This window comes from Protobothrops mucrosquamatus, unplaced genomic scaffold (genome assembly GCF_001527695.2).
Source record: "Protobothrops mucrosquamatus isolate PMUCROS unplaced genomic scaffold, P.Mucros_1.0 scaffold_294, whole genome shotgun sequence".
Classification (NCBI taxonomy): Eukaryota; Metazoa; Chordata; class Lepidosauria; order Squamata; family Viperidae; genus Protobothrops; species Protobothrops mucrosquamatus.
In genome coordinates, this window is record NW_015386370.1 from 695859 (window position 1) to 710934 (window position 15076).

Consider the following 15076-nt stretch of genomic DNA (forward strand, 5'->3'; position numbering starts at 1 on the left):
TCATCGAGGTAGGCCCTGGAAATGTTGGTGGGCCAGGCCTGCGCGAGGGGTGAGTCGCGCAGAGCCAACAGGACCGTCCTGGAATGCATAGGTCCGAGGTGGGGAGTCCATGGTGCAGAGGGGAGATTAATTGTTCGGTGGATCTTAGATCTTTTGACCGCAGCCAAGGAGCACAATGTCTGACCTCAGAAGATGGTCTCCAAGTCCTCCGGAGCCCGGTCCTCTAGGCCAAGGCGGGCCAGGTCCAATAACCAGGCACCTAGTCGACACCTGGCCGAGGCCGATGGAAAGGCCGTTAAGGTCCCGGAGCCACCAAAAGAGCCCCAAAGCCGAAAAGTCGCCAAGGGGCCACGAACGCCGCCGGGCCCGAAACGGTCAAAGGGGCCCTCAGGGAGGCCGCTGGACAGGCCGTCAGGGCCATCGCGGCCCAAAGCTGTCACCGAGGCCCCCAGACCACCCAAAGGCCGCTGGAGGGGTCATCGAGGCCACCGGGACTGCTAGAGAGCCACCCAAAAGGCCCCCGAGGCCAGAGTGGATTGCCAAGGGGCCATTGGGGGGTCCGCTGGCCCAGTTCTTGGAGGGCCGCCAAGGCTGCCAGGAAGGCCCACAGGTCCAAGAGGGCCGCCAAAGGCCACCAGAGGGGCCCACAGGTCTAAAAGGGCCACAGGAAGGCCGCGGAGGCCGCCAGAAAATGACTCCATGGCCAAGGGAGACCACCCGCTGTAGGGGGGGCCGCTGGTCGCTGGAAGGACCACCAGCGAAGCCGCCGAGGCCACCAGCAAGACCGCCGAGGCCACCAGCAAGACCGCCGAGGGCCCCCGCGGGGCCGCCGCCGAGGCCGCCGTCACCACCACCGAAGCCGCCGAGGCCACCGCTCACTCTACTGCAAGGCTATCAGGGTCAGGGTCTCAGAGGGGACCTCATTCTGGAAGGCAGAGACTGCACAAGAGAAAGAGTGCTTCCCAGGTTGCAAAAGATGAAGCTGTTTAGTTCAGGGGACTTGCAGCATACCGACTCTATCAGCTTGTACCAGATGGGCAGAAATCATGGGAGATAAAATGGCTCCTTAAACAACTAGGCCCTATGCTTTGTAGGTCATAACTAGCAACTTGAATCACTCTCAGAATTACACTGCCAACTAGTGCAGCTTGAATTCTTCATTCTCAAGCATATAAAGAAAGTCAAAACACAGAAATATGTTTGCAAATGTTCACTTCGGTTAGAAAGTTTAGCCCTATTCAATGAGACTTGCTCTGAAGAAAGATTACATTGAATTTGAAGCTTTTTTTGCATGTCTCTACACACAGGTAAGTTAGCCTTTGAGTAAGGCTGACTTCAACTCCTATCATTTCCAGCAGATCTATGTGTTCTGTGCTTGTTGAAATGCAATTGTACTAATTGTATGTATATTAAAGGAAAGTAAGGATAGTTTGAATGCTACCCAGAGCTGTATATTTATGTAGCTATTACTTCTGATCAAGTACAGTTTGAGGTTTTATAACAATAAAGATCTACATATCTGATTCAATAAAGTACAATGGAAGACTAAAGAAATATATTAATTTACGTACCTTATTTATAGACTACCAACTTAAACTCATGGCAGTTTCAAGCATTAAAATATCATCAAATAGTAATAAATTGTCCCAAATATAAAGCCACATCCTGGTGTCCAAAATATGGACACCAAAGGGACTACAAAATGTTTGGGCTTTCTTTACTGCTTTCTAGAATGAAATTTAGGATCTACAGGAGCATCTTGCTTCATACATATGGGTATAACACAAAACCCACCCACTCCTCCTCCAGTCTTCTTAGCATCTCCTTGTAGCTGATCACACCAGACAGGATGGTCCTCCCTGAAGAGGCAGTAGTCTTGCAGATACCTAAGCCATAACTTTAAAGAGAGTCTCTACTTTCATCTACATCCCTTCCTTCTTCTCTGTCATTCCAGCCTGCTCAGATACAGAAAATGAATCAGTGGGGGGAAAGTGCCTGAACTGATAGAGTCAGGAGATGAGAAGAATTCAATAGCCTTCATCTATACCCATCCTGAGCATTACAAATTATTTCACATTTGTTGCATCCCATTTTGTTTTCCCATCACATATAAAATGACACTGGAAACAACTGAGTGTATACTTCCCAAGTCCATTTGAATGCCCCCCATCACTGGTAACTGACTTTTCATTCTCTGTCTTTCATCAGCTTTTTTTCTGTTCTTGTTCTGGATCCAAATAAACAATCTTTGTGGAGAATTTCTGTCTTCTTTGCATGTCCTTTGTGTCTGGTCAATTAAAGAATCTACTAAAGACATTTCTAGAAAGTACATTGAAAAGTCACTTCCTCCTTTTGTCTACTCAAAGCTGATTGAGAATATCGGAAACATGGTTGTTTTGTTTTAATTCAAGCGGGCTTTGCGTCTGGGAAAAATCAGATGAATCAAAGAGCTTCCTATAGAGCTAAGGCATTTCAAGTGAGGAAAAAATAAATTGAGAATAGTCAGTACTAGCTCTCCAGTTGTTTGCACTAGATTTTGGGTGTGTTCCAGCATTATTCTACAAATTATGTATCCCCATTCCAGAAGGAATAATAATTTTTGGGACTTACTCCAGACACATTTTCCAGGAAAGGAGCAATTGGAAATGCATGGCATGGTGGTGTTCTGAGATGTACCAGCTGAACATAAGAAAAAGATTCATAGCATCATTAACACTCCAACAAACTATTTGATTTCTAAAGAAATCTCTTGTTCCAAAAAATTTGTTGCAGAGGGCAAAATGACCCCATTCTAGTACAAATTCATTTTCTACGACATATACCTATGTAACTATTATGTCTTCTTAATCAGTGTTGTAACCAGCCCTTTGCCAATTCCAATCCTTTTGACGTTTCTTCTACTACTTCTCCTGTAATTTGTTGAAAATGAATTTGCTTTAGAATTCTTTTTTGGGGAAAAAAGGGAATTTCAACATGTACTTATAGGATAGTGCTCTTTTCAGCTAGTCAAAGATGAGTGTGTGTATATATATATGTAGGTCTTTGGTCATTTGGGTTCTCTCCCGCGTAAAATTGGAAGTGTCCTGGCGACGTTTCAACGAAGTCACATTCGTCATCTTCAGGCTGGTGTCTTCAGCTTCGTGCTTCTGGGAGTAGTGTGCGATCGCTGCTGTTTCTTCCTTTTAACTGCCAGTGGGGTTTGAGCTGATTGGGTGGGAGCTTGGCTGTGTTCTGATTGGGTGGATGTGTGTTCTGATTGGTTAAGGAGCTTGGCTGTGCTCTGATTGGCTGGGGGGTTGGCTGTGCTCTGATTGGCTGGGGGAGTGTTCTGTTTGGGTGGGGGCTTTGTTGTGCTCTGGTTAGTCTGAGTTGCAGGGGGATTTGAGATGGTGAGCTTCATTGCTGTAGTTTGGCTTCGTGTTCGTGGTCGTGCCACATCTTTATGGTGGGTGTCAGTTTGCTTCATGTATGGATTGGAGAGGTTTAAAGTGGCTAATGATGCTGCTGTGGACTGGCTTCTAGTTTGTGGTCGTGCCTCGTCATCTGTGTGGGTTTGGGTTTGCTTTTTGCATGGATGTGTGGTGGTGACCTCCTGTGTGGTTTTCGTGGGTGTGGGTCTGGTGTCGTTCTTTGTGTTAGGGACTCGTTTGCCAATAAGGGCGGGTTTCCAAATGGCTGGTAGGCGGGAGGTATCATCTCGTTTATTCATGCTGTGTGGGCGTTTTTCTATGTCGATGGCTTCTCTGATTATTCTGTTGTTAAAGTGTTCAGTTTTGGCAATAGTTCTGGTCTTTTTAAAGTCAATTTTATGTCCTGTGGCTTTAAGGTGTTGGACCAGGGAAGAAGTTGGTTCCTCTTTTCTGACTGCACAGTCTTTTCTGACTGCATATATATATGTTAAAAGCTGTACAACAACACTAGAACACCAGGAAGAGTTAAAACCAAAAAAGTTTTAATAAATATTTAAAAACCTAGCTTTTGTTGAATATCTATCAACGTCATCAGGGTGTATGTTGGTCAGTGGGAGGGCCCCTTTATAGATGAAGTGATGTTAACGCCCCAACTTGATAGAACCATAGACATTAATAGAGATTGCCACCATATTAGAAAAAAAGAAAAATAAGAAGAGGTTGACCTATCTAAGTCATCTATTAGGTCTTGCCAGAATCACAAACAGAAGTTGTAAAACCATTTGCCAAAGCTGTACCAATATGACAGAGGATTTTTTTTGGCAATGTCTTTGGCTTATGTTGTATTGGATTTTGTTTCTATTTTAATCCTGGTTTTTCTTGTGTGTGGTTTGTATAATATACACTGATGTTTCCTATGGGTTGCAATAGCACAACAGTTTGCAAAGAAGTACAAGTGATCAGATCTAATTTGCAAAAATCTCAGTCACAACTAGATGATAGTGAAGAGTTTGTTCCTCTGTGCCTTTATTGTCCTCTAAAGGGTCATTCAGATGTATGCAATCCAGATATGTAAGCTGTAGCAAATGTAGGAATCAAACACAATACAGAATCAAAAATTTGTAAAATAATATTGAATTAGATAAAGATCTTAGTATGAGAACATTAAGCACAGTTTGAAAGTGACAAATGCAAGCCAAAATAAAGTGACTTTGTTGCACTCTTAATTTTTTTATCAGAATATTTTCTCTTAAATATTTTCTTCCTACAGCAGTTGTAGAAGTCCACATCATCCTTATCACAACAAGGAATTGTAGATGGATATAGAATTATATTTAATTTAGGTGTGGGCCTGACATTAGGACTGACTGCACGACTTGATATAGCTGATATTTAAGCATAGAATAATGAACAGGGTCCTGACTGAGAAAAACAAAATTTATTTACAAGCATGCAGACATAGTAACTCGGCACTTAGTTCTAGGAATGTATGAAACAGCAGAGAAAAGAGCCCTAATAAAAATATTACTTTGAAAAAAAATCATGCATAGTCCTCCAGCCCCCCTGCCTACCCCCCATTTCCAAATCCCTTATGGCTGCTGGATTTCAATTGCCGCTGTTCTCTTTAGTTTTTAATGTTTTTGTACAGGATATTGTAGTTTTTCATGAAACTAATTAATTGGCAAAACACATAGCGCTGGGCTATTGTAAACTTAGACAACCCTTGTACTTAGTATTAAGGTGACGGAAAACACATAAAACAGTGCCTCTTAGAATTTATTCCTGACTCTACCAAAATGTTTCTATGAATCTACCACAACATCTGACTATTCCTGGTTTTTAGTGCTTCTATATATATATAAGCATATTTACGTGTAGCCCATGAATAGGTACACTTACTGCTTTCAGGTTTATACTATGGATACTATTTGTTATAACAGCCTTAAAAATTAAAGTATATCACCATGTAGCTAGATTTATGCCCAAATCTGAGAAAAGCAGGGCTTAAATATTCAGGCCAATAGCTGGCAAGGAGTTAACTGCATGTGGCTGTGGCAGGGCGGTCCAGTGAAGAAGGCAATAGGAAAAGGATGCAATCAGCTTCTAGGCACTTTTAGAGGAAGTGCTGATACAAGAAGCCGCATAAGGAAAGGTGTGTAAGAGGAAATAAAAAGAATCTCTGTGAAAATGGTAGGTGCTCTTTTTTCCTAGGTATGTGACATAGCCCAGATTATAGTTAAATAGTCAGGGGATGGTGTAAGCTCCTCTCTGCAATAGCACTGCAATTGAGAAAATTCAGTGTATCCTGTGTAAAAGTACTAATTGTTCTCATTAGAAGAATGCATTACAGCATTTTGTCTGGATACATGCAGTCAACTCTGCAGCTATGATTCTAGGTATATAAAATGAGGGCGGGGGAGGAGTATGGGTGAACTATGACCATCTTGAATGGCATTAAGTACAACTGTAATTAGCCAGATGTGTACTGGCATGGATCTCTAGGTTACATAGTTGGATGGGACTCAATATGACTTATATGTTTACATGCATAAGCAGATTTGAATGATCTGATCCAACTGAAAAATGTTATACTAGATTTCTCTGATTTAACTTTAAAAATCATATTCAAATTTATTAATAATATAGTTTAATTCTTATATTTTACTACAATTCTAGGGAGTCTCTAATATTTTTACCATTCCATGCATAAGTCCCACTGTAATCAGGATCATGGCTCAGCAAAAGAACCATTGCTTTGCATGTAGTGGATCCTGAAGTCATTCCTGTCTGAAACTCTGGAACATCACTGTCAGGCTATAGCATCACACTGTGTGGACCATAGTCCAACATTAAATGCATAGAATGAAAGCAATGCTAGTATACCTTCCACTTATGTGTCTGGCCCACCTTAACTAACAAATGGTTCTCAAGAGTTGTAGCAAGAGGAGTGGGGAAGTGTCATTGTTTTCATGTCCTTTTTTGGAGCTTTCTGATAAGCATCTGGTGGTTACTGTGGATAGAATACTTCTTTCGGACAGATGCCTCCAGTTCTGTATCAGCTCTAACTTCGTAGGGGATTATTGTATTCTAAGAAGAGAGATATAAGAAAACATCTGGGAATTTGTGACAAAGAAGTTTAATTTCTTAAGTTGCTGATTTGGGGTTTTGTTTCAGCTGAGTACTCTTCCTCTCCCATTCATAGTGAAGCAATGGTGGAATAGATTAATAATGTCAAGAAATATTTCTTTGATATATGACTGTATCTATTTAAATGTTACTTTGATTAGATTTGACATGTTTTCCCTTTTGTACTTGTCGCCTTGTCCAAATATGAGTTTATTAAATTTCTTTAATAAGTCCTACTCATTCCAGTGGAAAAGTCTACTTCGGATTCTGCCAAATTTTGGCTGGTGGGGTCCAATAGAAGGACCTTTTCTTCTGTGGCCCCCATTCTCTGGAATATTTTCCTGCTGAAGATGAGGTTGTTTCCATATTCCTGGCCTTCCAGAAGAGCCTGAAAATTTGGCTGGGGGGAAGGGGTTACCTGGCTGGGGGGAGTGGCTGATGGTGTAGTGAAGATCCTCACAGATCTGCAGAAGGAAAACACTGATTTCTTGATCAACGAGAACTAAAAAAATTTAACAATCTGATTTATGAATGCCAGATACCATAGATAATATAAAGAACAGTGTAACAATATATGGGGTACTGATTCAACTTCTATATTGGAACAAACACATGGTTACTTTATGGGAAAGTAGTATATACTGTAGCCTACTATCTCCATAATATGGATAGTACATCAAGTTGAGCTAGAGTAAAAATCCTCTTTCTTAAACTTGAATCCATAATTTAAGATGCTATAAATTACGAATTGTCCATGATGAACCTGAAATCACACCATAATAAGGGTTAGGCCTTAGAAGAGATGTAGCTAAGCTGTTAACTGAGTAACGATATTTGAAGTTGATTGAGGCACACTAAGTATGACTTCTTGAGATATGATAGAACTCAGTGCATTATTCCAAGAGATATTAGAAGTCATTGCCTAGATACTTTAGTCCTTAACAGACTCTGCATCACAGAGATTTGATATAATGAAATTATCAAGCTGAGAAGACCAATTATCCAAAGATATTCTGGCTAATTTATTGCAGAACCTGTCATGAGAGATGGAGTTGAAGACCACCTTTAAATCAATGAAGGCAAAAAGGCCACTTTAGAATTGCTAAAGGACTTTTCGCTAAATGGTATAGAATTGGACATCATTCCTCTGTAAAGCATCCTGATCTAAACCTTGTTTGTTCAGTAGCCAAGATATTCTATGAGTGCATCCAATCAATGGTTTAGAAATCTATAGTTTACTAACAAATATGGAGGCTGTTGGACTTCCATTAATTTATTGGACCTTAAGGTCATGGCTAAATAGTACATGCTTATTTTTCATCCACAGGCTTTGGTCAATGGGCAGTTCTGGTACAGATGGGCAGATGACTGCTTTTTGCTTACTATTATTAGTTGGGGTAAGTAATCTTTAAACTTAGTGAAAATAACATTTTGATTTTATGCAATGAAATGCACAAATTATGGAGTAAAAGAAGAAGAAACTCTAGATTAGAAGTTGTAAAACCCAAATGTATTTGTGGCCGGCTTGATTCTGATGTAGGCACCATTCCAGGGAAAAAAAAGTATATTGCACTGGAAATCATGTTAAACCAGATGTTTTACTTCTTATTATCAGGGACAATTTCCTGAAATGGTCACAATTGTGACATTTTGCTTGTAGTATGTAATCTTTTAGAAAGCAAAGTCTTCTTTCCTGTAGTTATCAGGAAAAAAAATCATTAATGCAAAATCTTATACACTATTTTCTAAGCCCAAAGTAGTTTTGATAAGAATAAAATGATATTTAAATATCAAAAATTAAAAATTTACAAAGAAATAGCTGTTACTGCTTTGTTTTTTAAAAAAAATCAAACATAAGGGTCCTTGGTGCTCTCTGAGCTTGGTTGTTTTCTTGCAGACATTTCATTACCCAAACTAGGTGACATCATCGGTGCAAAATAAAATATTTTTTAAAAAAATGCTAATGCCTAATAGTGGTTTCATAGGAGTGTTAAAAATGTATATACTAGTAAAACCCTCTTTCCTATATTTTTAACTGGGAAAAGAGGTGCACCACAGGGCAAAACATTTTGAACCGAGGTATGTCAAATGGGCTAACTTACAGAATGCATTGAAAATCTGAGGCCCAAGAGTCCTGAGGCAAATTTTAGAAAACCTTTTATGACATAAAAATGATTATAAAACAGCTTTTGATGTAATACAAGATGTCATAAAAGATTTTCCTATGCTGATGTTTTACTGTTCTATATAATTCAACATGGGCTATTTTAACGCAGATACATCTCTAAATGAATCCTAGCTTTTCCAGTGAAGGAAGTACATTAGAAGCGCTATTATGGTTGAAAGCATTGAGAAGAGAGGAAATCTCTCTAAAAGGATGACCCAAAGGGTCATGGTTGTCTAGTTGAATAATAAAAATAGAATGCTTATTTATTTTATTCGGAGATAATAATCTAAAGATAGTCATTTTAATTTATTAAAATAACATTTAAAATCATATACAACAATTGATTGTAGATTTCATAGATTTTGACTTGCCCAGTTACATAAAACTGGATTTTTTTGTCTAAGGAAGGTTATGAAGAATAAATATAAGGCCTGAAACTGAGACATCACACAAGCCTGATCTATTTATATTTGAGTAAAGAATGGTTAATCAGACACAATTCCTTTGTAAGTGGTACGTTGCTCCCTCAAGAACTTTTAATTGCCAGAAACTGTTAACAGCAATTGTTCTATATTATTTCAGAAAAGTTGCATTTGTTGAACTCCTGTCATGTAGCAATTATTAGGATCAAAGAACCTCACTCTTATTATTAAACAGGTGGCACAAATCACTCTTCCCTTTTCAGGGTAAAGATAGTCTTGCAGTCTTTAAATGGCCTGGTACATTATTATTTCCAATAACATTAGTATAGTCTAGCTGAAGCTTCTTCTTTCCTGATGCTATTTGTTCTTCTGGCAGGACTCCTCTTTCATGTAGATGCCTGGACTTATCACTTTGGGGCCAAATCAGACCTAACCTGGGAAGATGCACGGACATTTTGCCAGACCTGGTATACTGACCTGGTAGCAATCCAGAACAAAGAAGAAATTGCCTATCTCAATGAAGTCTTACCAAAACATTCAAAATACTACTGGATTGGGATCCGGAAAATAAACAACACCTGGACATGGGTAGGAACCAGAAAGGCCCTGACCAAAGAGGCAGAGAACTGGGCTTATCGGGAACCTAACAACAGGCTGTCCAACCAAGACTGTGTTGAGATTTATATTAAGAGGGACTTTGAAGCTGGAAAATGGAATGACGAGCCTTGTAGGAAGAAGAAGCGGGCATTGTGCTATAAAGGTAGTGAAATATTCCATATTGAGTGGCTTATAAGAGCTTCTGTATACTACTAGGCACTGTTTGCCTAATGTACCAGCTTGGGATTAGTTTGGGCATGATTAACCCAACTCAGTTTTCTGGAATTGTTTGATGTGTTGAACTATAAATTGATAGCACAAGTTGGGTTCCCCAAAAATGCTAGGTCAACATTTGCTTGGCTAAATCTGTGGTATAGTGTGTTACCTGAATATAATCTTAGCTAATGTTAGGCACAGGGAGATGGACCTCAATGAAACTTAAACTATTTTGATTTTAAGTTTGTCCATAGTTTGAACTGCAGCTTCAAATAATCTACCAAGATAAGATTAAAGAGATACGATCTCAGAACACTACAATTGTTCATATCCAAGTAACTTTGTTGTTCAAAGAGAGAGATGTGGAGTTTCTTGCTATCAGAATTATAATCAGTCCCATGCTTATCAGGTTCTTCATGGTGCAGAAGATCCAATTACAGGCAACAAGATAACAACTGGGAAATTAGAATTTGCAACACTGAGATCAGAGTCCTGGGAAAAAAAATACTAGGGATACAGAAATCAACTTTGCATTCTCTTATACTATAAAAATGATGAGATGAAAAGAATCCATAATTATTATACACCTTTGCTCTTAGGGCATATTTGCAGTTATGATTGAGGTTATTCCTGTGTTGTGCTCGTGGCCGCTTAAGATTAAGCCGGATCAAGAAACTTGTCAAGACTGAAAAGCTCTAAAACAGCTTGTAAATCATTAAGGCCTGCTGAAGGCTGTCACATCCTTCTAAAGGGCAATTCTTTAGCTGCTGTGTTATCTCCCTTTTGTTTCAAGGAAACTTTCCTTCCTGGGCATATTTTTATGTGTTCATAAATATAAACAGAAAGAGATGCACATAAGTAAAATGTATATACATGCATATACAAAAATTCAAAATTAAAAGGTAATGCTTGGTTTCAAAACAGCAACTTTTTACATATTAGGCAATACTGTTAGCCACTATGTTATTTTAATACTAATTGTGAAGGCGAGAATACTCTTAGATTAGAGCAGTGGTGGCGAACCTATGGCACGGGTGCCAGAGGTAGCACTCAGAGCCCTTTCTGTGGGCACGCGCGCCGTCGCCCCAGTCCTAGGCCTTCAACTGGGTTTTATAAAACCTTTTCGCCTTAGGCCTCTGCCACCGTGTGCAAAAAAAAAAAAGGTTCAATCAATCAGTCAATTTCAACTTCTCGCGGGGAAGAGATCTTGCAAAGTTGGAATTGATTGATTGAACTTTTTAGTCCCACCCAGTCTGCTGTTACCACCATAGCCACGCCCACCCACTGGGCTACGCCCACCCAATGGGCCACACCCACCCGGCACTCAACGATGTATAAGTGGGTTTTGGGTTGCAGTTTGGGCACTCGGTCTCTAAAAGGTTCTCCATCACTGGATTAGAGCAACTATTGCCTCAGTTGAAGGAGCATTTCTTCCTCTGGGAGTGAAGTAGCCAATGGACAACTTGTTGAAGTTAACCTGTAAGGAAGTAAAAGGGTCCACTAAAGAGGACAAAAGCAATCAAGAGGATCTATGAGGAAAAAACTAGTTTTCAGAGGAAAGACTACATTAGGAAAATAAATTTGATATACAATTTACAATGGGAGATAGGTAAGGCCTGGCACTGTCCATTTCTTGTAATGGCACAACTAACAGGTTAGCAGAGTTGGAAGGGACCTTGGAGGTCTTCTAGTCCAACCCTCTGCTCAAGTAGGAAACTCTAGACCAGGGGTCTGCAACCTTAAACACTCAAAGAGCCACTTGGACCCATTTCCCAGAGAAAAGAAAACACTGGGAGCCGCAAAACCTGTGCGCGCATGCGCGGACGAGGGGGGAAAAAGCTTGATTGAAGAGTTTAATTAAAAAGAAATAGAGGCTGCTGTGCATGAGTTCTCTCTTTCTTTCTCTCTCTTTCCTCTCCCTCCCTCTCTCTCTCTCTCTCTCTCTCTCTCTCTTTCCTCTCCCACTCTCTCTTTCTCTCTCTCTTTCCTCTCTCTCTCTCTTTCTCTCCCTCTCTCTCTCTTTCTCTTCCCCTCTCTCTCTCTTTCTTTCTCCCCCCTTTCTCTCCGATCTTCTGTTCACCTGGCAAGCTGGCTTCAAGCTGTTCTCCAACAGGCTAGCTCTCTCCTGCCCTTCCTGCTTCCTGCAGAGACGCAGCCAAGGCAGGAGCCCCACCCAATAAGCTTGTCAGCTCGTCGGAGAACAGATAAGGCCACTCTCTTTTTTACACACACACACACACACACACACACACACACACACACACACACAGAGAGAGAGAGAGAGAGAGAGAGAGAGAGAGAGAGAGAGAAGGGAAGCATAAGTGCCTCTCTCTGTCTCTGCAAATGGCAGAGGAGGCTGGGAGCCGCAGGAGAAGGCTCAAAGAGGCGCATGGGGCTCCAGAGCCACAGATTGCTGACCTGTGCTCTAGACCATTTCAGACGAATGGCTGCCCAATCTCTTCTTTAAAACCTCCAGTGATAGTGCAGCACAACTTCTGGAGACAACTTTTGTTCCACTGGTTAATTGTCCTTACTGTCAGAAAATTTCTCCTTAGTTCTAGGTTGCTTCTCTCCATGGTTAGTTTCCATCTGTTGATACTTGTTCTGCTCTCAGGTGCTTTGGAGAATAGGTTGACTCCCCTCTTTTTTGTGACAGCCCCTCAGATATTGGAACACTGCTATCATGTGATCTCTGGTCCTTTTCATTAGACTAGACATACACAATTGTTGCAACCGTTCTTTGTATGTTTTAGCCTCCAGCCTACTAATCATCTTTGTTGCTCTTCTTTGCATTCTTTCCAGAGCCATTCCATTTTCAATTAATTCCTGAATATATTTTATCCAGTAGGCTTCAAAGCACTCTTTTTGATGTGCTTATATAGAATAGTTGCAAAGGAAGACTGATTTTTGAAATTGTTAGCAACTGGTAACACGCTGACAAGTCAACTTCACTCTATCAGGCTAGATTGAGATTGTAGGCAGGTTGCATCACTCAAATCTGCAAGCCGACTGAAGACTTTGCACTGGAAATTTATTTCAGGGTTTCTTCTGCGATAGGCCAGTAGAAATGGATCTTGAGGTGATGAGAAATGGATCTGGGGGTGACACTCTTCTAAAGAGAAAACAAATGCTCATGATCATAGGTTAGGCCAGGGCTTTTCAACCAGTGGTACGGGTACCACCTGTGGTACATTGGCACCTGGCAGGTGGTACGCGACCATCCTAAAAAAGTGGTAGCGGGGGAGAGGAATGAGCTGAACCGGTGGCAGCACCGCACAAGCCTGAGCGAGAGATGGCTGGAGCTGCAGGGCTGTCAGGGCTCAGCGGAAGCGCCAGGATCAGCACTTCTTCAGGGCTGTCAGGGCTCAGCCAGGATCAGTGCCAGGCTCCAGCTGGAGCTCAGCACTGAGTCTGGTGCTTCTGCTGAGCCCAGAAGAAGCGCCGATCAGCTGGAATGTTGCAGAAACTCCAGGGTCTTGTGATTTACATTCAGATGCTTGGCAACTGATTCATATTTATGACGGTCACAGTGTCCCAGGGTCATGTGAAGTGACCAAAACCTGCTGCAACCACCCAGCAGATGGGGGGAATAAAAACCAAACACCCCCCCACCCCACCCCCGCTACCAAACCTCAACAGAAATGCTCACAACAATGAAAACCTTGGACAGGAGGAAGAGCGCTGCTGTGTGGGCAGGCAGGTATCTTGCTCGGCTGTGTCTTGAGGGGCACTTTTTTCAGTGCCATTGTAACTTCGAACAGTCACTAAGCAAACTGTTGTAATTCAAGGATTACCTGTACTTTATCACTTTTTCCCTTTTTTTGGTCATCAAGTTTTTGACACCTTGCTAGGCAACTGGTGGTACTCGGATGTTGCCATATCCTAAAAGTGGTACAATGGGTGAAAAGGTTGAAAAGCCCTGGGTTAGGCTACTGGAATCCAATATTCATGTGCAACTGAAATGAGGGAAGAAAAAAAGAAAGATTTATGAACTTTGAAATGGATTTACTTGGATTGAGTGTTATAATGCAATCAACAGAAAAAAGAGGAAATGTCATATCATATCGTAAGTCTCTAATATTGTTTCCCATTTGTTTCACTGATCTCGGTCCCTGTTTTTAACAGTAGCTTGTCTCTCCTGGGAACTGAGCAAATATGTTATGAGCATTGTGTTGGAAATTATTTCTTAAAAGTAAACAATAAAATAGAAGGCATTTTTGAGTCAAAGGAGAAATTAACATTGAGGATTGCCTGAAATGCATAATAAAAGATATATTGCATTTATTGAATGTATGATAAATTTGACATCTAAAGAAATAGAAGTAGACAGCAAAACAATTCTAGATCCTACAAAGGTACTATAAAATACTGGTAGTACAAAGATGGATTTGATTTTCAATGTTAAAGTTTAAATAAATGTATTCTTAGTATGAAAATTATAGACCTAATTTGTCTATAATTTGGAGGTGCTTCTGACACAAATAAAGAAGCATGAAAATGGCTAGCAAGAGTTCAGTTGCAATGGAATTTTCTAAAGAATGTTCTTGAACAAAAACATACTGTTCTGAGAACAGAGAAATTAGTGAGGTTAAAAATAGTAACATACTTTATTTTTTGTGACAGCCATGTCAAATATTGTCTTTCATACTATAGTTGTGTATTCATATAGCACATTAATCTTTGATAGGTGCAAGACTAGCAGTTCCACAATCTGATGGGAGTGAATGGAAATGAAACAAAAAATTGTCACCTTTTGATTTTCAGATATTGCTAATTGAGAATGATTATTTTTATGGGTAAAGTACTGGTAATACATGCCAAAGTCTCTTTTTTCCTAATTTACCATCACTGTTGATATGTCAGCATTCCAATGGATCCCATTTGTGAATGATCATATGTTGGATTGAATGCAAGAGAAATTGGTCATAAGATTATTTCCCATTTTAATTGACATGGCTTTCTGTCCCAAAAGAATTCTTGTAATTGAAAGAAGCCAAAGAAGTTTTAAATATCTAGTATGTTCATGACAAGAGACAGTTTGGTGTAGTGGCTAAGGCATCAAATTAGAGAGTGGGAGACTATGAATTGTAGTCCCTTCTTAGGCACAAAGCCAGCTGGGTGACCTTGAGCCAGTCACT

At 40.4% G+C, this 15076-nt stretch overlaps 1 protein-coding gene across 1 annotated transcript in view; it reads left to right on the top strand.

Annotated features, from left to right (window-relative positions):
• Positions 1-1241: 1241 nt before the first annotated feature.
• SELP (selectin P) overlaps positions 1242-15076 on the top strand; it is a 44179-nt gene continuing 30344 nt past the window's right edge. Inside the window, exons 1-3 of the mRNA XM_029287315.1 lie at positions 1242-1307; positions 7864-7933; positions 9502-9885. Of these exons, the coding sequence (XP_029143148.1) occupies positions 1242-1307; positions 7864-7933; positions 9502-9885 (520 nt within the window). The remainder of the gene's footprint in view (positions 1308-7863; positions 7934-9501; positions 9886-15076) is intronic.